Raw genomic sequence first — 22,905 nt, 5'->3', positions numbered from 1 at the left:
TGTTAATGTTCATGTAATCATAGGTTAGGGTTGCAGCAAGTCCCTCAAGTCAAAGGACGTTTGATCACTTATTATTAGTTTATTTCGTCAATATCAAGTTGGTGGATGTTTGATTGAAGGCCATTATTAGCCAAACTTTGGGCACATTATTCTGACACGAACTAAGCCTTCAAATAGAAAGTGTAAAGTAAAACTAGTTTTAAATCCTTTTCCTTTAAGCCGGCGCCCCTTTTTGCATTTTCATTTTTTCTCCTCTCCTTTAAAGATCGATAATTGATTTTTTCTTTTTTCTTGTGCAGAGCTTAATAAGGGCTTGTGTTCTGTGTAACAAATTCTACTTTCTAGTGCAAGTTTTTATTTTTTATGTTTTGTACTGGGAAGCAGGAAAAAAATTAAGTGAATCTGACAAAAAAACCTGTTATGCACCATTTTCATGTGGGCTGTTTTTACGGATTTCACTGTGCAACCCAAATTACTATAGGAATACCAAATTCATATAGGTTTTATTAGTGTTTAAAAAATTTAAACCGTTTGAACAAAATAAACTTTTTCATTTTCATTCTGACACTAATATGGAGCTGTGTAATGTGTCTTTTGTGAGATATTATCACGTTTATGTGATTTGTGGGACGGTATGACCTTTTGATCACTTTTTTTACAGTTGCAAAAATACTAAAAAGTGGAGTTTAGGACAATTGGGCGCTATTTTTCGTTATGTGAGGATAACAAACATGTTTATGATTTTTATTTTTACTGTTTATGACTTGCAGGGAAAGGGGGGTGATTTTAATTTTTTTTCTACTACTTTTTAGACCCCTTAAGGTACTTTAACCCTAGGTGGTCTGATTGATACTACCATATAATGCTATACTACCGTGTTGCCGTATATGGTGTTTTTGCACATGCTCTTTTACAATATTTCACCAACACATTGCAACAGATCTGTATGAATGACAAGTCCGTGGGTCTTATAAAGACCAGATGATGTCATGGGGAGCAACGTTCACAGTTTTTAGTAGTGAGTGTTTGCTGCATTATGCAGCAAATATCCATTTTGTATGGAGAGGGCTCAGCCCATTAAGGCATACACCCCATGCCGCACACTGATGAACTATGATGCTAGTTTGGAGCAAGGGTTTAAACTGAGCCGTTGCATGATATACTTTAATATATTTAGTTCAGTATAAGAATGTATGTGTACAGAATTTATAAATCTGACACAATATACGGAAACATCTCCTTACACTGCACACTGGCCATATTGGGTACTGCAGCTGTTACCCCCATTAAAGGGGTTATCCGGGTTTAAATTTTTTTTTATGTCCGGGCTGGGGAGGGCTAGTTAAACATAATAAACATGTACTTACCTCCTCCGGTGCTGCCGATGTCCCGTGCCGCGGCCCGTCTTCTCTGTGCGCCGGTTTCATTACATGGGCGCACAGGGAGCTTCCGGCCGGCCGGAAGCTCCCATGCGCACCATCTCTCAGCGCTTACAACGCTGAGAGATAGGGACGCATGGGAGGAGCCGTCCACATCGTGGACCGGAAGCTCCTTGTGCGCGGCTTCCGTGCCCCTGTAAACAAACAGGGGCACGGATCGAAGGGACCGCGGCGCGGGACAACGGCGGCGCCGGAGGGGGTAAGTACATGTTTATTATGTTTAACTATCCCTCTCCAGCCCGGCCATAAAAAAAAATTTAAACCCGGATAACCCCTTTAACTTGAACAGAGCTGCAGTAGCCTGGCTAACGATTCATTATAGATATATTGCTTCTAGATATTTTACAATGCAACCTTAAATCATCAGGTTATGGCTGTGAGCTTTGTCTTGTTGTTGTTTTCTTTTGTTGTTTTCTGTGGATTTTACGTGTGGTGTTATTTCTTTAAAAATCAGATAACATTAAAAAAGTATATGTATGTATATTACACTAGAATAGCTGGGAACATCTGGCAAATTTTTGGTTTATTAGTGTTGTTTTTGGGTGAATTTTGAAAATATGTATGTGTGTTGCCTGAATAGTACTAGTTATATGTGTGCATTGAGCCTCTTTTGTCCCATTCAGATATTGCAAATGTGTTTTGTTATGTTCATTTAAGAAAATGAGTATTGGCTAAAAGATCTTTTAATAAAGTGTAACTGCAATTCTTGCTAAAACCTTATTCATTCTTTTACCCAATTACACAGCGGGGGTTAATAAGACGTTCCATCCAAAAAAAAGTATTCGTATATTCCAAGGTTTAAGTTGCCCATAACTGCTAGGAGAAGCGGCAGCTGGTCTATCAAATCACACACAGATGTAGGAAGAAGACATTGTGCTTTTATTCCCGTCTGTTGTTTTTGTGTATGGTATTTTGTCTGCATAGCTCAAAAACAGCCATTGTGTTGTAAACAGCTGATATAGGAGAGTGCTGGAGGAATGACAAACAGGAATCCCATTTCTTCAACATTCACCTGAATTGAGCCCTGTGTTCTGTGGGAAGTTTTTTTTAACATATATTTCTGAGAAGTTTTCATGTTGTTAAATGTAGCATCATTTTCTTACATTTATTTTGTACCTCTGGCCTTTAGTTTCCAAACGTGTTTTCTAAAAACTTTTGATCACAGCTCTGAAACAAAAAGGCCCTTTCCTCTGACCTAATTAAAGACAAATGTAAAAGGTTTACATCTAAGAGTACATTGAATCATATTTCAACAAGTAAAGGCTCACTTGCGATTCATCCTTTGTGAGAACTGTCAATCTGTGGAATAGCCTGCCTCAGGCGCTGGTCACAGCAGGGACAGCGGAGAGCTTCAAGAAGGGTCTAGGTGCCTTTTTACACCTAATTAATATTAATGGTTATGTTATATAGAATTGTTTCCTCTAAATCCCTTCCTCATCGATTCCCTTCTCTTCCTTGGTTGAACTAGATGGACAAGTGTCTTTTTTCAACCGTATAAACTATGATGTATTTAGTGGAGTGTGCATGTGGACTACAGTACGAGGGATGCACTTCATAGTCACTGAGGATGAGAATGAGAAAGCAAAAATTGAACATTCTATTGGCTGTTTTTTTGTATGTCAATCACTTATCTCCACCCTTACCTCTCCAGTTCACACCCACAGCGCCCATCAGCTTTCCTGGGACAGCTAATCCTGTAGGTTATGTAAATTCCAGAACAAGTTTGTTGAATTTTGACAATACAATGAAATTTTGATACTATCCACTGACCTGTTGGACAGAGGACAGTGGCTCTGTGGTAGCACAGATTTCACATATTGCATAGTGTCACACAGACACATTTGTTTGAGATTAAATACACAGCACAGTGGCTTTTCTACTTTTGAATGTGTATTGGAAAGTAGTTTCTTCCTAGCCAGATGCTACGACGGGATCTATTTGAGTTGTAGATGTGTTCCAATTGTAACCGTGCCGCTTTCATAAAGAATAAAATATATTTTAGTGGATTTGGAAAAATACATAAAGTACACACATCAGTTACAGATGCCACCAGCAAAGGCCTTTCATGCCCACATAGGAGAAGCTATTAAGGTTATCGACAATTAGAAACCAACCTTTAAAAAGCAGTTACTATGGAGTACTTAGGCCTTAATGCACCTTCCATACACAGGGCTGATTGAGGCTGGAGCTTTAATCTGGTGAAAGGGAGGTGGATGAGAGCTCTTTTAACATATTTCCTCACAAAAGCTGCTGGTTCTAGCAATGCCAAGACACAGGAACATTTCTTAATGCAAGGGACACCGAAATTGCCTCAGTGAGACTTCTGCTTTTACCGAGAGAGTGGGAAGCAAAAAAAAAAAAAAAAGACTAATAGCGTCCTTTTAACAAGGCACTCAAAGCTTCAGTACTAGTTGTGCAGGTGAAACCGGGAACAGAGCTAAAAGTGGCCTAAAAGCATCTGTAGTCGTGCTGTTTGCCCTCCCTGCGTGAGGCTTTTCATAGTGCTTTATGCATCTGCCAGCGAAGGTTACCCCTCGGAAAACAAACTGGAGTGCGGATCTAGTGTTCTAGCTGAGTGTTAATAGCTGAAGTGCTTTCACCCTGACTTCTCTTTCTTGGCTGTCTGTATCATCTGAAGATATAGCGTAACATCATTTTCTTATATAAGGGAACTATGCTGGCAATGGAACAATAAGGCAAAAAACATATTTGCTTTTCAATCACTCCAGAAAAATGGAGTGCTGGGAAGCAGAAGATCCAGATGTAGCTGAGTTGAATGTGTTGTGTAATGTTTTTTTTTAAGGAATAATCATGTTTTATTTTATAAAACATGATAATTAATGACTGACTGCCACTAGTCCTAAGGTATCACAATATATCATGACTCCATGGTAGATGAGCCACTTGGTTGTGGTAGTCTAAGTAATATTTAGTGTGTGTGCCAGGTATCCAATGTGTATAATGTAATTGGTTGAGACTTATCTTATACAGGGGATCGGGAGATCAGGTATTATTCTATGCCAGTGGCACTTTCTCACTGAAGAAATATACACACCTAGATGAATACCTATATATGTGTTAGTGGTATAAATAGAAATATGAAACACCAAAAGAGCCCCATATGCAGTCTATGCCGCCCTCCAAATATCCAATCCATATTCTGACGAAGCATCTGTGCGAAACGCGCGTCGGGGTGTTCCTGCTGGCCCTCCCCTTGACTGCCCCCGTGCCTATTACACCATGCCCCTGGGTAAGTGTGACCTGTCTATTGACGTGGATTATTAGTGCCGGATGGTACCTCCGGTTGACCAGTTTTTGATAGTTATACTTAGGTCCACTGCCCTATAAATTTGTCCCACTTTTTGGACATAATACTTCTTTGCTTACATCTCTTTTTGGCACTATTGGTGAGGTAGTAGTAAGATAGGGGGGCCAAGGGTTCTCTGTGTCTGTCCCACATCCATCTGGGACACTGCCTATTCCCCTCATGTTTCCTACTTTCAGGAATCCCTCTTGAAAGTGGTGTTTATATTATGTATGTATCATGTTGAATAAAGTGAATTACATTTTATATATTTAAAGCTCTTTTGGTTTTTGTATAAATAGAAATAGTAGACATTCAGCCAACAGCTACCACCCCCACCCATGCATACGCACACTTGAGGGTGTGTATCTCAACATGAGTTGTGTGGAGGAAACCAATGGCGGACATTTCCTTTTGTATTTTATTCTTTGTTTAAGATAAAATAGTAAGATAACACTAAATACTGTAGTAGGGCCTTATTCTGTTTCACCTGGAAGCATAATTTACCAGGTATGTGATCTAAAAAAGGGATAGTAGTACTTATAAATTGGATAACTCAACTATAACATAGTATTCTCATGGTAGAGATTAATGACATGTCCACAGGATATGACATCATAGTGTTATCTGTGCGATCATCTGGTGAGGCAGCCAAGTTTGCCAGGATTTAGTAGAAAGTTGTCTGTGCACATTAGTGGCTCCATCTATTCACTTATACAGGAGAAAAGTTACACCCACAGAAAAACATGGTGGAAAAGGAGACAACTTGATATACTTGATGCCTACCGTCTGATGCTCTGCCTAATTCATTCTTCCTTGCTGTTAGGCTTTCACATTTGGTTGCACTTTATTCTATTGAGTTCTCGTTGTTCAAATAGGAGACAAAAAAGACATTATTTATATTTAGGTTGTACTTGCATCTTACATATAAATGATAAAGACTTGTCCATATGTATCATTTTATTATCTCCATCTTTATAGGTGCCTGCACGCGGTCCAAGTGGATCTCGCAATCTCAGTTTTGAAGGAATTGAGCGACAGTATGCGTCATTACCCAGGTAAGTCCTATTAATAAGAATATACAGTACACTGAACACAAAGATCCATATTTGAAAATGAAATATTTGCCATTTTGTAACATCGATGTGCTGTGACAATGAGAGGTCAGTGACAATGTCAATAATATTGGAACCTTGCAGGGAACAATAGTAGGCATTATGCATTATTATGCAATTTTTTGAAATCGGTTTCTTTAAAATAAATTTTTTCCTCTTGTCCATAAAATTTAAGTTTTTACACCTTTTTTTCATTTGTTTGGCTATGGAAGAAGATATTAACTGGGTTTTAAGGATAGGCCAAATTCAGAAAATGAAAATAATATAAACTTAAATAATAAATTTCCTTACCAGCTCCAGCGCTTCTGCTCTAGTGATCTCTGTATTTCTTCATTGATTTTCCTAAAGTGGTGTCATGACTGTCCATGCCATGGTAGGTGTTAAATTAAATCCGAATACCATTTTAAGTTTCCCAACTTAAACTACTTTCTCTTTCAAGAATTCATAAGAATGTATTTTATGCAGATTATTTTAACATTTACATTTAGTAAATTTGTGCCAATTTTGCAGTGTAAATATAAAACATCTACTTTGCAATTGTATTATATACATACAATAAATCCTGAGAAAAATCAGATTTTATCCAAGTGTCACTTTTTGAGTGAAAATATCAATATATGATACACTGCAACACATGAAAATTCCACTAAAATCCTTTTTATTAACCAGGCTAATATGGTTGTAACAATTTTATCTGAGCACCAAAGGGGAGTTATTATCTTCCACTTTATTGTCAGCAATCTGTTCAGCTACAAAACCTGCAAATAAAGACAGTAATAAAAGTGATAGTAATTATAAAGAAATGCACAGGATAACCACAATGGCCTACGGAAACTATATCCTTAAATAATGAAATCACCTAATACTAGATCCTATTAAATCCCATTAGACCACACTGTATGATTCTCTTCACTCCATGAAATCTGAATATAAAGGTAAATCTAAAGATGATAAATAATACCGTAAAAGAGGGTATGCAGAATGTAATGTCATCCCCATATCATATGTGTTCTGTTATGTAGTTATTTCATACAACAAGAGGAAGTGCAGGGTCCAATAATAAAAGGGCTGTCTGAGTATAGGTATTTTTTAATATATGACTAGCGGGTCTTTGAAAATAAAAAGAACTTACATTTAACTCATCTTCCAAACTTACACGATGCCCCCCCCCCCCCCCCACTGGTTTGTATTTGACATGCGCCTAGAGCCACTGTTTGTGAACAGATACCCACAGTGATGTGAGTCTACAGCCCTGTGCCTGATACTGGCTACTGACGTCAGCAGTGATGGGGAGGGGCCTCGGGAGAATTGGAGTGGGGGGAGAGTTAAAAATAAGTTATTTTTTATTTTAAAATATCGCCCCAGCCATGTATTACAGATATCCCTTTTAACCGGCAACCCCTTTAAGGTAATTTTTTTGATTCAACCAACTATCGGCCTGTGTTGCCTTTTCATGGAGTTTTTTAGTAAGAAAACTACTGCATTATATCCCATCCAGGCTCAAAGGAAGACACAACGTGGTCTGTGTCTGCATTCCATGTGTCATCGGTGTACAATTTATTGTTGAGCCACATGCAAAAATGATCTGACCTAGGGAAACTGAAGGCTGGCAAATGATTTCAGTAACTTGTCCCAACCACTTGTGTCACATGATAGTGTTACCTAGAAGCTCATCCTTAACAATGGATGCACATGGATGATACTTGTGTGGCATCCATATTTTTCATATCTCCTTCCTATTGAAAGTTTTGAGCCACAAATAAGGGCAGAAATAGGACCTGCTCTGAGTTTTCTGTGGCCATAAGAAACAATATTGCTATTGATTATTCAATGCAAATTCACAAGTTTACCAAGTGTCACTTTATTATATACCGGAAACACTGCTTAGGCATTGCACTGTATTTGAGGGGCATTGCAGCACTTTTCATCCTGCCAAAATCCCAAACCAGATACACTGAAAGGCAAAGAAAAAAGAAACATAGAAAATTGACATGATATGAAAGCACCTAACTCACCTGCCAAAGGCAGACAAAAAGGAGATAAATTGATGTGGGTCTGATGTTTTTTCATTCTATGTGGGGACCTGTTTGTTGCTCCACGCTCTGAATCTTGAGAATATATTTTGATGTGAGCATTCGATACATAATCTGTACCTGAAATAATGAGATTACAACAGTTGTGTGTAGGGCAGAGATGAAGTGGATAAATCATGCATCTATATTCTATAGTCACCATTCAGTCTCATGTAATCTTCCTGGGACATCTTCTATTGCTATAAATTCTTAACGAATAAAGAAGAGGCAGTATAATCCCTGAAAACATATCCTACACCTGCTGGCAAAGAACATTTAGCTGACATCCCCACAAAAAAAGATGAGAGCTGGGTTTTATGCCATTTGCACCTCACATGGTCTGTTCACAGCAATTGGTTATGAACAGATTTTTGGCATCTACAATTTTTAGCAAGCCATAGCTGTCCATTCACTCACCTCCTGTTTCTTGTCAGCAAAAATTCTAAGTAAATGGACGATAGAATACAATACCTCTGAAATGACATCTTACAACTGCAGATATAATTTTATAGTCATTTATAGGATGTTGTGGGGAAAATGTACTGTCTGTGTACACTTTACGGAAATGGTGCATAAAACAAATTCTGCAACATCATTGGTCAAGGTCATGGAATTTTGAATATTTGATGAAACGTTTCTTTAAAAAATATAACGTTAAATGATGTTTCTGCTACATATAGGTGTATCAAGCGTGACCCATCAGTAGGACAAAACACTAAAAGTAAAGGTGCAACCCCCATCTCTTCTTGTTATTTAGTAAACATTTCTAGGTCTTAGAAGGTACATGTCAAACATCTGCATACATGTGAGAACTTAGCAAATATTTACAGGTGTTAGTAGGGACATGTTAAAATATAATAGGAAGCACTTCGTAACCATTCACAGGCATTATTGTGTTTGTGTGAAAAGCTATGGAGTGGTACCTAGATTTTTCCCTCCAGTCAGACTACTATCAGGATGGCTAGGTCTCAAAATCGAAGAGGTAAGAAATCTTGTGACTACCACAGAAAACCCAACCAAGCAGTCCTGAAGATTTAGGATATTTTTATGTAGAATTTTTGTCCAAAAGTCACAGATCCAAAATAGTCACACTATGTTATGCTGTAAACAAGTAACTTAACACCGTAGATGACATTGGATTTTAAGAAACCTTAATAAAGTGAGCTAAACAAATACTGTACCCTCTTTCATAATGACCACTACATGGGATATGAGTGCGGAGATGTGGGATTACCATGTAGTAGTGATGGGTCTATAACAAATTAGGTATATTCTGCCGAACAGGAGACTCTAGATACTCAGGGACAAGAATCATAAGCAGCCACGCATCCATTGAAATGCTCATGAGTAAGTTCAGTAAAACTTCATGCCCATGCTATCGCCCCTAGATAAATGAAGAGGGATAAACTCTAAACTGGTGTTGAATTATTAATGAATGCTAATTAGATTAAAAATAGAAACACTAACTAGCAAAAGAAATGTACTAATTAATATACAGGCACTTAAGCCAAACAGTGCCATAGCCGGGTGCAATAATCATGCAGAAAAACAATATATTTAGAAGCAGTAACAGAGTAAGACGTCTTAAGTAAATTGCTAATTATATACATTGTGATTGTAAGGTAAACACATTGAATTATAGAGCAATGTTATCACTTACAATTAGTTTGCTAGATTTTGCAACAGTTACAACAAACTTTTTGCACCATATGTTTTATTTTTAAAGACAACCATAGCCATAGCTCCCCACTGTCCAGCTAGACAGTCCTGATATTGCATGGCTGTCACATTTCCCCGCATATGGTTCAGCTGGGTCTGTATCGCATAGACTGCCAAAGTTGGAATCCCATATGGTCCTATAAATGCTCAGATGGAGATGAATTTAGTTTAATCAGGAAGGCCAAGAAAGTTTTGCAGTCGGGCAGAGACATTCCTGGGAATCATTTCATGCCCTCTAGTAACTACTACTCCAAACACATTTTATTAGCATGCCATGGAAATACATAGAGGGCAAGCAGTTTTCAAGTGCAATGAGACACCCTTTCTCAAAGACAACTAGGCAAAATGTTTGAGTGCATTGCACAGTCATGTCTAGCAGTCAACAATCTCTTGCCAAGAGGCTCACAAGCCACAGTTAATTCATTACTAACCTGCCAGAGACAATTCATGCTCATATCCAACATTTCTATTTGGCCAAGTTTGTCAATGAGTGTATTTTTGGTCCATGGTTATGGAGAGAGTGATTTGTGCTCTTCCATATTAAAGGTCACCTTACTCCTACAAATACTAGTTCAGGGGTCTGTAACCTTCGACACTGTACGTATTGTAAAAACTATAACTTTCAGCATGCACACTGCTGGTTTGGCTACAGTTGCTGACCTGTGCACTAGAGTTACGATACACTAGATACAAAAATGACTATATTACATCTAAGGGGTTAAAGGTCTCCATTACTGGGTCTCTGCTCTTAAAAAAATTACATCATTAAAAAAAGTGCTGCAGACATTTAAAAAAAGAAGAGTGAAGAAATCAGGAGATACCTTTTTAGGAATAAAAACCGTATATACTCAAAAATGTGCTGAAAAACGTCCCCTCGGCTTATACACGAGTCTATTACAAAAATATGTAGCCACTTAAAAAAAAATAAACTTATATACTCACCCTCCGATGTCAGCGCGGCTCCCCGATGTCAGCGCGGCTCCCCGATGTCCTCGATGTCAGCGCGTCCCGTCTTCTTTCTTCTCCGCGGCTCCTCTTCTTTCTTCTTGCTTCTCTCATGGACGCGGCCATGTTTTCTTCCTGGCCGCGCATACTATGATGTCAGCAGCGGCCGCGTCATAGATGCGCCTGCTAGAAAGAAGAAAGAAGACAGGACACACTGACATCGGGGAGCCGCGCTGACATCGGAGGGTGAGTATATAAGTTTATTTTTTTTAAGTGCTGTGGGGGCCGGTTGTATACTACTAGGGGCAGGCTGTATACTACTAGGGGCAAGCTGTATACTACTAGGGGCTGGCTGTATACTACATGGGGGCTGGCAGGCTGTATACTACTAAGGGGTGGCTTTATACTACATGGGGGCTGGCAGGCTTTATACTACTGGGGTCTGGCAGGCTATATACTACTGGGGGCTGGCATGCTGTATACTACTGGGGGCTGGCCGGCTGTATACTACTGGGGGCAGGCAGGCTGTATACTAATGGGGGCTGGCTGGCTGTATACTACATGGGGGCTGGCAGGCTGTATACTACTAAAGGCTGTCATGCTGTATAAAACTGGGGGCAGGCTGGGCTGGCTGTATACTACATGGGGGATGGCTGTATACTACTGGGGGCAGGCTGGCTTTATACTACATGCGGGCAGGCTGGCTGTATACTACATGGGGGCAGCCTGGCTGTATACTACATGTGGCAAGCTGGCTGTATACTACTGGGGGCAGGCTGGCTCTATACTACTGGGGGCTTGCTGGCTGTATGCTGCTAGGGGCTGGCTAGCTGTATACTACAGGGGGCTGGTGGCTGTATGCTACTAAGGGCTGGCAGGCTTTATACTACTGGGATCTGGCTGACTATATACTACTTGGGGCTTGCTGGCTATAAACTGGGGGGGGGCTCTGTGACCAATGTATTTCCCACCCTCGGCTTATACTCGAGTCAATAGTTTTTTCCTGTTTTTGGTGGTAAAATTAGGGGTATACTCGGCTTATACTCGAGTATATACGGTAAGTATAATTGATGGTTCTTCGTCGACATTCATGTTATGCATGAAACAGAAAATTTGCATCATTTTATGCACACTAGGCAATGATCATCAAAAAATTGTTGACAATGTGGCCTTAGAGCGTCTAGCTTAAACTGCTCATGAGTTTTTAACATATAACCATTAATAAGTCCGTATTGGCAAAATGTGATGGTTTATTCACTATGTGATGTATGTTGTGGATTTTATATGGCTTAAAGAAATAATTTTTTTTATCACTTATTCCCGTGTGCTGGAGTGCTTTTGTTTGTATACTGCATCGAGAGACTTCCAATTCCTTCTCTGTGCAACAAAGGAATTATACACCAGAGAAAAGTCGGATGAGACTCATCTATTAATAAGTGTATCGGTTTAATTTTTCTATTTTTTGTGGCTGCAGATGTTACTTAGGACACTAAATCAATAGTGGGCGAATTAGTGTGCCAGCAGTCTAGGACTTCATAATTGACCTATCACTAGCAGAATAGTACCCTTAAAATGTTGAATCACAAAAAAGTGAGAATTCAACCCTAACAGATCAACATTGAGGGCCCATCACAAAGATAGGTCATGAATAAATATTCAAAAATTTGTAAAAATCCCTTTTAATTACAATTCAAAAGTTTTAGGTTTTACATGGAGTTTGGATTTTACTACTGCTGTTAAAGGGGGCCTGGATTCCTTTATAGAGAGCAAAACAATCTAAGCTTATGAGAATTACAGTATACAGTTTGTAAACATTTCACGTTGTTACAAGGAGTAACTGTCACTACCGTATTTGTCACCAGAAATGAATTTCTCTCTAATTTGGTACCATGGGCATTATTTTTTTTTTCTTCCTCTGGATTAAAAGTGTAGGGTTTATAGGTTGGATCTGATGGACTGACCTCTTTATATCAAATTATTCACTATGATACTATGTGTTATGTTATTGTGATAAACTGTCTACAATAGGCCCTGTGCACTCTTGAATTATTTAGTCATGTTACAGTCAATCCTTACATTATTTTTGAAGGCAATAATAATTACATCTGTGACACCTTATATGACTATAACTTGGTCCATAAGTGTATTGCTGTTGCTCAAAGTCATTAGGGCCTGTCCACTAGCCATAGCTCCATTATAAACAGAAATGATCAATCTTGGCATGTGTTCACATATATCAGTTTTGTTTGGCTATGTTGGATGTAGACACAACTAATGACCTTCTGGTGACCTGGATGCACCTATCTGGCACCTATAGACGACATGTAGAGTTGACATCAGTTTCTCTCTACGAGTGAGAAATTAAGGATTTTAGAAGTTGTAATTGTAGACGGCACATTCATACAGATCTTCTTAATTTTCATCATCTACTCTCTGCATACATTCTTTGATGGTAGCAACCATAATCCTAGAACCTCATGTCAGACAAGGGATCGCTAATTTGGACAGTACGCACATACCACTCGAGCATTACTTATTAGTGCCATTAATTTTGCAAAGATTCTGTGTAACAAAGACAAATTGTTTTCATTAATTCAGAAGAAAAGAAGGTGACTTTCTGATCTAAAATTGGCATTCAAAACATCTCTATTAAGTGTTCTGGTTCTTAAGCAGGGTTGACTTTAGGTAGGCAGTAGGTTAAAGTAACTGCTAATTTATTTTCCCAATTACAGTTTCTTTACATGCTGTTGCTAGCTCTCTATCACTTACTTACTCCATTTCCCTGAGTTTAATTAGTTTATTGGCTGATGTGAAAGCCTTTCACTGGATTTCTCTTTCCTGTGTTTCCGGCCTAGCAGGAGGTTGTTGTTCTATTTAGGTTTATTTTATCTGCTGCTCTGTGTTCAGCTTTGTGGTGTAGTATTCATTGTGTGTCTGCATTACTTAATTGGTTATGACTCTATACAGCAGTTGTAGCAATTCGGGAAACCACTGCTGATCTTAACACATTACACACTTAAGGGACTTTCAATAAATAACCCTAAATCCATCATAAACAATAATACTAAAGCCATGCCACACAAATCACCAAATAATACATTGTCCAAGTTCCTGGCACTTTCCAGTTCTATCACCAAATGCCTTTGCATCAGACTGGTATCCCCAGGTGCTGTAGATCAGGGAATCTTGGGCTGCTGTTGGTCAGTTTGGACAAGTGTAGTTATCCAGCTTCATTTTATAATATACTAGATCACGGTGTTGCCCAGGATAGGAAATAATTGCTCTTTGCTGTAACAAAATAGAATGGGTTAACAAAAAATATTTTGTATGTATCTATCTCTCTCTGTCTCTCTGACTGACTGTCTCTGTCTCTGACCATCTTTGTCACTGATCTTCTCTATTATTGACCGTCTCTGACTATCTCTTTCCTTGACCTTCTCTGTCTTTGACCATCTCTTTCATTGTCTGTCTTTGACCATCTCTTTCAGTGACTGTCACTCACCATCTCTTTTAGTGGCTGTCACTGACCGTCTCTGTCTCTGACCATCTCTTTCAGTGACTGTCTCTGACTGTCTCTTTCAGTCACTGTCTCTTTTATTGTCTATCACTGACCGTCTTTGTCTCTGACCGTCTTGTCTCTGACCAACTCTGAATGTTTCTAATATCTCTTTTAGTGACTGTCTTTTTCAGTTTCTGTCACCTACCGTCTCTGTCTGTGACCTTTTCTTTCAGTGACTGTCTCTGATAGTCTCCCTCAATGACCGTCTCTAACAGTCTGTGTCAGTGACTGTCTCTGACAGTCACTTTGTTTATGGGGGTATACATCAGAAGTGTCTGAGAACAGAACTGTTCTAGTTGCTCATGGCAACCAATCAGAGCTCATGTTTCATTTTCCCATAGTTGTATATAAAATTACAGCTCAGATAAATCTTCCCCTATCTCTGTATCCCTATCCATTTTGGAAAGTGATGGGTTAAAATTTCAGCTCAAAACTGAGTCTATGACGTTCCCTGAGTCACAGAAAACGACTGTGCAAAATTTGGTGATCATAAACGCAACGGTACAGATTCCTTTAGCGGACATACATACATACACACATACACTCAGCTTTATATATTAGATTAAAGGGAAATATATATAAATGGGAATTTCTATTAGAGAATAAAATAACAAGGATTAATTGTAAACTCAAACTACAAAATAGAGTCAAATTTACATTCTAGATCCTGTTAATCTATTATCAAATCGTTGTTTCTTTAATTGCTATTTTATGGATATGTGTTTTTTTGTAAATTGAGTACCAGCACTTTATCACATAGCATGGTCCATCACTCCATCGGTGTTCTCTTTTTTTCACTTGCATTATATGTGGCATCATATGCATTTTTGAATCTATGCATCATTTTATTTCCTGATATTAGGGGTATATTAGAACTATATTAATTACATATACCGTATGGTGATACCACTGTTTCGGATGTGCCACTTAGTTTTTGATACCTCTATGTGCCTCGAAAGGCTTCAAACATAAAGATATAAAATTGTAATTTTTTGTGAAGAATCAACAAAAAGTGAAACAGACCCGACTGACGAGTGCTGCTTCAGGTGAAATATAAAATATATTTGTAGAATAGGCTGACTGAAAGGGAGATAAAGGTGCCATCATGTGTTCAAGTATCTGTAGAAAATACTTAAGGTTTGTTTATCTTGTTCCTACTCAAAGGGTATTCCCACAAAAACAAGATATATGATATAGTAATATATAAATATATTAGCAAACTTCCTACGTGTCTCTATCAGTCCTAGTGCTTACAATTTAGGTTGTCCCTGGATATGACCCAAAATCTACTGACTATGGTTGGATTCTTCTCATAAATAGCTTATCTTGTCTGCACACTGAAGTGCTCTCTGCCTTCTGCCCCAGGACCAGCTCAGACACCGGCACTTCTTGCCAGCCATTAGCAGTGTTCAGGGACTTACTCTACAAGCTACAGACAGATAAGGTCTTTGTAGCAGAGCTGACTGTGTATTTTATCGCTTGGGTGAGGGAGCAGAGCTGTCATTATGTTTTATATCCATTTCCTGGATTTCCTTATCATCTCTGATCTGCCTCAACTCTCTTTTTCTATGTGTCATATGATAGTAGAACTTTCAGAAGCTAAATAAAAGTGTAGATAAACCTTGCACTATGACAATCTAAGCACATTGTCAGCACACATCATTTTATAGCACAGAGGAATCATGAAGTGTCTGCTCAGAGAGTCTCTGAGTTTGTCCCTGGGTTCTTACACCGACCTTTCTAGGAAGTGATCGGACCAAAAACAGCAATAAAACTGACTACAAAGTAAGGGGCTAAAATTATCTTTATTGTGTTAACGTCACTAGGGGATTAAAATTTGAGCACTTTCTTTAATGACAAATCCCCTTGATCAATTTCGGTCTTATGTGTTAGAATTATCTCTAATCTAAAGTGTGTAGCAAATACAAATTACTGCCGTATTCCTGCCCTCTGTCTTGTAACTGCTTATTAAAAAGGTAGGAATTTTTATGGTCAAAACCCAGCAGTTTCTCCAAGATATAGGGATCTGCACATGTAGGAAATCTGCACATCTGTTCCGCATTGTGATGCAGAAAAAACTCATGTAAATCAGCATCAAATATTTGTGGTTTGTATTTCTAGCAAATTTTTGGATATTTGAATTGCATTTCTTCATTCGGTTTTTAACTTTTTTTCACCTACAATCTTCAATCATTTCCAGAAAAAAATTCTCCATGAAAAGCAACGTTTGTTTGCAGATTTCATGCCAATCTCTTCCCAATATTCACTCGCCCATAAATTTTCATTTAAAAGAAAATTGCACACAAAATATGCAAAGCTACATCAGAAAAGTAAAATTTTTTGTATACATAGCACAATTTCTGCATTGAAAAGAAAGGTTGTCCCACTCAAATTTTACAAATCACATTCACACTACAGTCATGGCCATAAGTTTTGAGAATGACACAAATATTATATTTTCACATGATCTGTTTCCATTATGCTGGAAAAGGCATTGTTGATCCCAAACTGCTCTTGGACGGTTGGGAGAAGTTTCTCTTGGAGGACATTCTGGTACTATGCTTTATTCATGGGTGTGTTTTTAAGCAAAACTGTGAGAGAGCCGATTCTCTTAGCTGAGAAGCAACCCCACACATGAATGGTTGCAGGATGCTTTATAGTTGGCATGAGACAAGACTGGTGGTATCGCTCACCTTGTCTTCTCCCAACAAGCTGTTTTCCAGATGTTCCTAACAATCGGAAAGGAGATTCATCAGAGAAAATGACTTTACCCCAGTCCTGAGCAGTCCACTCTCTGTACCTTTTGCAGAATATCAGTCTGTCCCTGATGTTTTTTCTGGAGAGAAGTGGCTTCTTTGCTGCCCTCCTTGACACCAGACCTTGCTACAAAATTCTCCGCCTTACAGTGCAGATGCGCTCACACCTGCCTGCTGCCATTCCTGAGCAAGCTCTGCACTGCTGGTAGCCCAATCCCGAAGCTGAAACACTTTTAAGAGATGGTCTTGGTGCTTGCTGGTCCTTCTTGGGGGCCCTGAAACCTTTTTGGCAACAAAGGAACCTCTCTCCTTTAATTCCTTGATGATGCGATAGATTGTTGACTGAGGTGCAATCTTTCTAGCTGCGATACTCTTCCCTGTTAGGCCAGTTTTGTGCAGTGCAATGATGACTGCACATGTTTCTTTAGAGATAACCATGGTTAACAGAAGAGAAACAATAATGCCAAACACCAGCCTCATTTTAAAGTGTCCAGTGGTGTGTTTCTTACTTAATCATGACAGACTGATCTCCAGTCCTGTCCTCATCAACACCCACACCTGTGTTAATGGAGCAATCACTGAAACAATGTTAGCTGCTCCTTTTAAGGCAGGCCTGTAATGAAGTTGAAATGTGTTTTGGGGGAAAAAGTTCATTTTCTAGGCAAATATTGACTGTGCAATTAAATGGCTGTTAAGTTGATCACTCTTTATAACATTCTGGAGTATATGCAAATTGCCATTATAAAACCTGATGCAGTAGACTTTGTCAAAAATAACATTTGTATCATTCTTAAAACGTATGGCCATGACTGTACTATGCAAGACAAGACAATCCACACAGAATAAATGTGCGCCCATAGCCGTAGTCATCCATTCTCACCTCCAAGTTCTTGATGATGCACAGGATTTTTTAGTATGCGTAACGTTCATAATTTCCTAACGTCCTCCTGGTATTATACACACTATATATTTTTTTGCCGATTATCTTTAGCTACAAAATTCAGATATTGTCCTGAAGTTATAATAATAATCTTTATTTATATAGCGCCATAAAAGTCGGTAGCACTTTACAGATTCTGGGGAACATATACAAATAAAATAAGATACTACAGAGTAATAACAGTCATATGAAACAATAGGAGTGAGGGCTCTGCTTGCAAGAGCTTACAGACTATCTGTTAAATTCATTTTTACTGTAATTTATTGCATGCTTAATGCTGATCTTAACTTCATTTTGTTTTATGCGTGAATTTATAAACTTTTTAAATCTTGGTAGTGAAGTTATATTTCCATATTACACTGTTTTAAGGGGGTTGTGTATCTAGGTTACTGAGTGCCCACTATCTTGTTAATCTGTATAAAATAACACAATAATGATCTGAGGTGTTGAGGTCAAGTGAGTGCCCTGATCTTGTTAAAGGCAAGAGGTGCAACCATTATTAATTTGCGACTGCTTTGCTATTACTCAGGAGCTTATCCTTTTTCTAACCGTCACTTTCCATATGTATATACATTGTTCATGCAGCTCAATAGTCACTGCACTGTGTTTTTATAGAATATGAGGCATTCCCTTGTTCTGTATACAGGGATAACACAACTGCTGACTCACAGATGTCTTTATTTAATAACAATACGATACAATCTCTAAAGGCTCATTCTTGCTTTATCCAATTAGAGCTTCAGTTCAAGTAGCTGCTTTCTGAAAATCGGAGGGGGCCCCACTGACCCGTGATTGTCTCGCTAGGTTCCGAGTTCTAAACCGCATGAAAAACATACATATGACATGTCCTTCTGTTATCAGCCAGTCCCTTGATTTCATGACACAGGCCTGGAAGGGATTGACAGCCTGAAAATGAAGTCTGTTTAACACTGGTTAGTTTAGATAGGATTCACCATTGCTTAATAATACACTACAGCTCAGCGTTCTTTCCTAGCCGTAGGGCACAGAATAACTATGGGTAGCTCTGTCTGGAGAGCATTTAGAGTAAACACAGCGGTGGACCATGCTCCATTGGATGTTAATCTCAGCTGGCTTCATCCTTTGGGAAAGTAATAAGTCACTGAAATTTAGATTCATTCCTCCAAGCGATATAACACAGCGATCAAACACGGTGCTCAGGAACCCTTTCATTGCTGAATGTGCTCATCGTTCAGCATTCTTCTTGGCATTAAGAGCTTAGGAGTCTTGGTGGGAAAGCATCCGACGAGATGGCAATTAAATAAAAAAAACTAATGATATATAGCATGCAAGCTTTTTAACTTTTGCTAAATATGGATTTGCCTGAAATGTATCAACAAATGTAACTTAAGCAGATGATATCAATATGGTGTTATGAAGAGGATTTTTGTAAAAAAGGCCAATAAGAAACTTTTGTTTGAACAAAACAGGGGGAGATTTATCAGAAGTGCCTGAGAGCAGAACTGTTCTAGTTGCCAACCAATCAGAGCACAGCTTTCATTTATTGGCAGCTGTGAGAAAAAGTAAGCTGAGCTCTGATTGGTTGCCATGGGCAACTAGAAACAGTTCTTTCAGGCACTTCTGATAAATCTTAATAATCCCTGCACCAACGCACAATGTAGCAGAAGTGAGATCTGGTGTAGGTTATTCTGGCTATAGTAAATTCAGTGGACCAGGACATAAGTGGTTAGAAGTCCTCAAAAAGTCACAGTTGCCTGGTCGTGTGCCATAAAACTGACATTGAAGGCATGTTATATCTGCCTCCATATGTACATATACATCTATTGGTCGGTGACCAACTCATGCATTCATCTGCCTATATTTGTATATAGACTTTCTGAACTGTTAAGTTTTTTAGAATATGTTGGTGCCCTATAAAAATGATTATGATTAATAAGTGAGAGGGCAAGTGATTAAAGAGCTTCATGTATATTCATGCATTGAACTTTATGGTATAAGTGGACCCTTCATGAGTCTTCAAAAGGGTTTTCTGGGTAAATCATACTAATGACCTATCTATATGTCCCATTCACCACAGTGAGAGTGGAGACAGCAGTTACCCTGAATTGCCTCTATACAATGGGCTAAGCAATCTGCTTCAGGCTCTGTCCACTGTGAATCAGCGCTGCCAGGTGTTGTACCCCATAGATAGGTCATTAATATGTTCCCTTTTACAATACTGATCTGGAGCATGCAGCTGTGCCTAACACACATTCTCACAAGATGTCAATCAGAAAATATGCCCATTTTATAATTCTCCATGACATTATGATTTTACTGACCCCATAAAAAAAGTTTTGGTTGTCTTAGTAAGCATAATTGTGCCTAAGAGTCCAGCAAAGAAGAGTGGGGGTGTAACTATTTTGCTCTTAGCCATCCTGTCCCAAAAATAATTTATCAAGCAATATAGGATGAAAATAGGATGATCTTCCCAAAAAAGCAATTGGATAAAAAAAAGCTTAAGATAATGGGGGTCATTTACTAAGGGCCCGATTCGCGTTTTCCCGACGTGTTACCCGAATATTTCCGATATGCACCGATTTCCCCTAAATTGCCCTGGGATTTTGGCGCATCGGCGCTGGCATGCACGCGACGGAAATCGGAGGGCGAAATCGGGGGGCGTGGCTGAATGAAAACCCGACAGATTCGTAAAAACCGCTGCATTTAAAAAAAAAAAAGGGTCACGGAGCTTGCACTTACCTTCACTCACTCGGTGTACTCCAGTGCATTCTGGGGAACTTCAGCGCAGCAGCGCCACCTGGTGGACGTCGGAGGAACTGCCTTAATGAATCCCGGCCGGACCCGAATCCACCGCAGAGAACGCACCGCTGGATCGCGAATGGACCGGGTAAGTAAATCTGCCTCAATATGTTTTATGTGATTTATTTGTCATACCAGGCCTATTTTCTAATTAAAAGTCTGGTGTGACATTTATATGGTCAAGTTACTCTTCCAGTATTCATATATTAAAGCACAGTGTAGAATTATTCTTTGATGTGTGATGTGTGAAACATAGCGTTTTTACATACAGACTCATATTTGATAGCCTGTATGTATTCGATAGTATTTGCTAAGTGATGGAGGGTCATATAACCTTTATACTGTTCATTTCACTTTATATATAAGTTGCTTTTGAACAAGAAAACCCCTTTTGTTAAGCAAATATGAAAAGTACACAGTAATGTAGATCCTGGCCATCTACATTCTATAAATGCAAACAGTACTGTATGCGAAATCTTGAGGGATGGAATATATGAATGGCCTTAGAGTTTCATGTGATGTGAAAGGTTATTTGCTGCATATTTAATGCCCGCTTTTACCTGCCTATCAAATACAATGAGACACAGATTTTTTTCTTGCTTCTGGAATAGCTAGACCATGAAATCATCAGTAAATATGGCTCCTTTGTGAGTGTTTCTGCTAGGTCAAATCATATTTTTAGTCATTACCAGCCGCATACTTTAAAGGGGTTGGCCACTTTACCTAATTTATTTTGTAATGTGTGTAAGTGTGTGTTTGGCAGGGTTTTATGTAATCAACCAATACACATCTATTAAACTTCTGCACTGCTTTTTTCATATGTAACGTAAAGCCTCCTGTCTTTTACCTCATTATAGACATACCTGACCATAATGGAGGGTCATGTGATCTCTATCTGTCCATGAACATTTGCCCTGCCAGGACCTTGATCTTATATTCATCAAAACATGAGGTCCTGGCAGGGTGATTGTTGATGGACAGATAACATCACGCTGGACTTCTGCAGCCATTTTATTATTGTCAGGAATGTCTGGATGATGAGGTAAAAGACAGGAGGCTTCTATTTCCTTACCAAGAAAGCAAAGAAGAAATTGTAATAGATGTATATTGGCAATTTACCCAATATAGTGCCTACCAGATCAACACCATTAACCATGAAAAGCTCATGATAAGACGGGATAATATTTCGTAAGAAGCCAAATTGTGGTCATGTTTCTATGTTCACATATTTTAATAGTCTTTCCCAACATAAAAAGAAAATAGCGCTCGGCACACTCCAGATTATGGCGGTGACAATCGCAAGCCAATCGCGGGGCAATAGTAATCACTGCAGATAGACTCCGGTAATACAATCCTCTTCTAATAGCACTATAGATGGTGCTCAGCTAATGTGGTAAACAGTCCAGTAAATATTCAAGGAAGAAAGGATGAGCGGCACTCACCATTGCTGTGCAATCAATATCTTTATTTCGGGTGCAAGTACAGGCCAGGTCCCGCTCCTCCCTGTACTTGCACCCGAAATAAAGATATCGATTGCACAGCAATGGTGAGTGCCGCTCATCCTTTCTTCCTTGAATATTTTAATAGTCTTTATTAATAATTTCTTTGTATAAGGTGGCACAAACTACAAGGATCAGTAAAGTCAGTTTCTCAAGATACTTTCAAACATAGAAACTAAAGTGACCAAACAGCAACCATTTTCACATACTACCAGGCAATATAGTCTTGGTAGAAGGGCGCTCTACCAGACAGATGGAGTTGTCTTCTCTTTATATTTCCTATGGTTCATTGGAGCACCTGTCAGTCTTCTGCTGTTTCTCAGTTGGAGGCCACATCTGGAGAATTAGATTTACTACAGGACATATCCTTGACCATTAACAGAAGTAGTCTGACAGGTGGGCGTCCATTAGTATGTGTCAGATCCACATCCTGCCCTCAACAGCCAATGCTTCATAATATAAATGACACACACCCGGTGGCGGGACCATGCTCCTTCTTCCCACAGTGTAGCCTCTTAGCTTTCATAGTCTTACCTGGACCTCCAGCATGGTTTTCCCTTCCCCCTCTTTTACTTCTTTTCTCTTCTCTACTCTTTCACTTCTTCTAATTCCTCTCTCTCTTCTACCTTTCTTTTTTGTGCTTAACATTCTTTTTATTTCTCGGCCATACTATCCAGACCTCTTCCATTGTTGCACTTCCCCTAAGTTCCACTTTTTTGCGTATAATTACAATGCTCCCAGTAATAACGATTGGGCCTCCTGATGTATTGGGCAGGTCC

The 22,905-nt window shown here is 38.9% G+C and overlaps 1 protein-coding gene and 1 long non-coding RNA gene across 4 annotated transcripts in view; one reads left to right on the top strand and one right to left on the bottom strand.

Moving 5' to 3' along the window:
* Positions 1–22,905, top strand: part of PARD3B (par-3 family cell polarity regulator beta) — an 862,331-nt gene that overhangs the window by 796,257 nt on the left and 43,169 nt on the right. For all 3 annotated transcript variants that reach the window (XM_072121091.1, XM_072121090.1, XM_072121094.1), the window contains one exon: positions 5,725–5,801. In XM_072121091.1, the coding sequence (XP_071977192.1) occupies positions 5,725–5,801 (77 nt within the window). The remainder of the gene's footprint in view (positions 1–5,724; positions 5,802–22,905) is intronic.
* Positions 6,567–14,381, bottom strand: LOC140075354 (uncharacterized). The gene is made up of 4 exons (XR_011849404.1): positions 14,299–14,381; positions 13,693–13,882; positions 7,874–8,011; positions 6,567–6,616 (listed from the first exon to the last, which is right to left on the bottom strand). It is a non-coding gene; the product is annotated as an uncharacterized lncRNA (long non-coding RNA).

The sequence above is a fragment of the Engystomops pustulosus genome, chromosome 8 (genome assembly GCF_040894005.1).
Source record: "Engystomops pustulosus chromosome 8, aEngPut4.maternal, whole genome shotgun sequence".
Lineage (NCBI taxonomy): Eukaryota > Metazoa > Chordata > Amphibia > Anura > Leptodactylidae > Engystomops > Engystomops pustulosus.
This window is presented reverse-complemented; position numbering and strand designations above follow the sequence as displayed.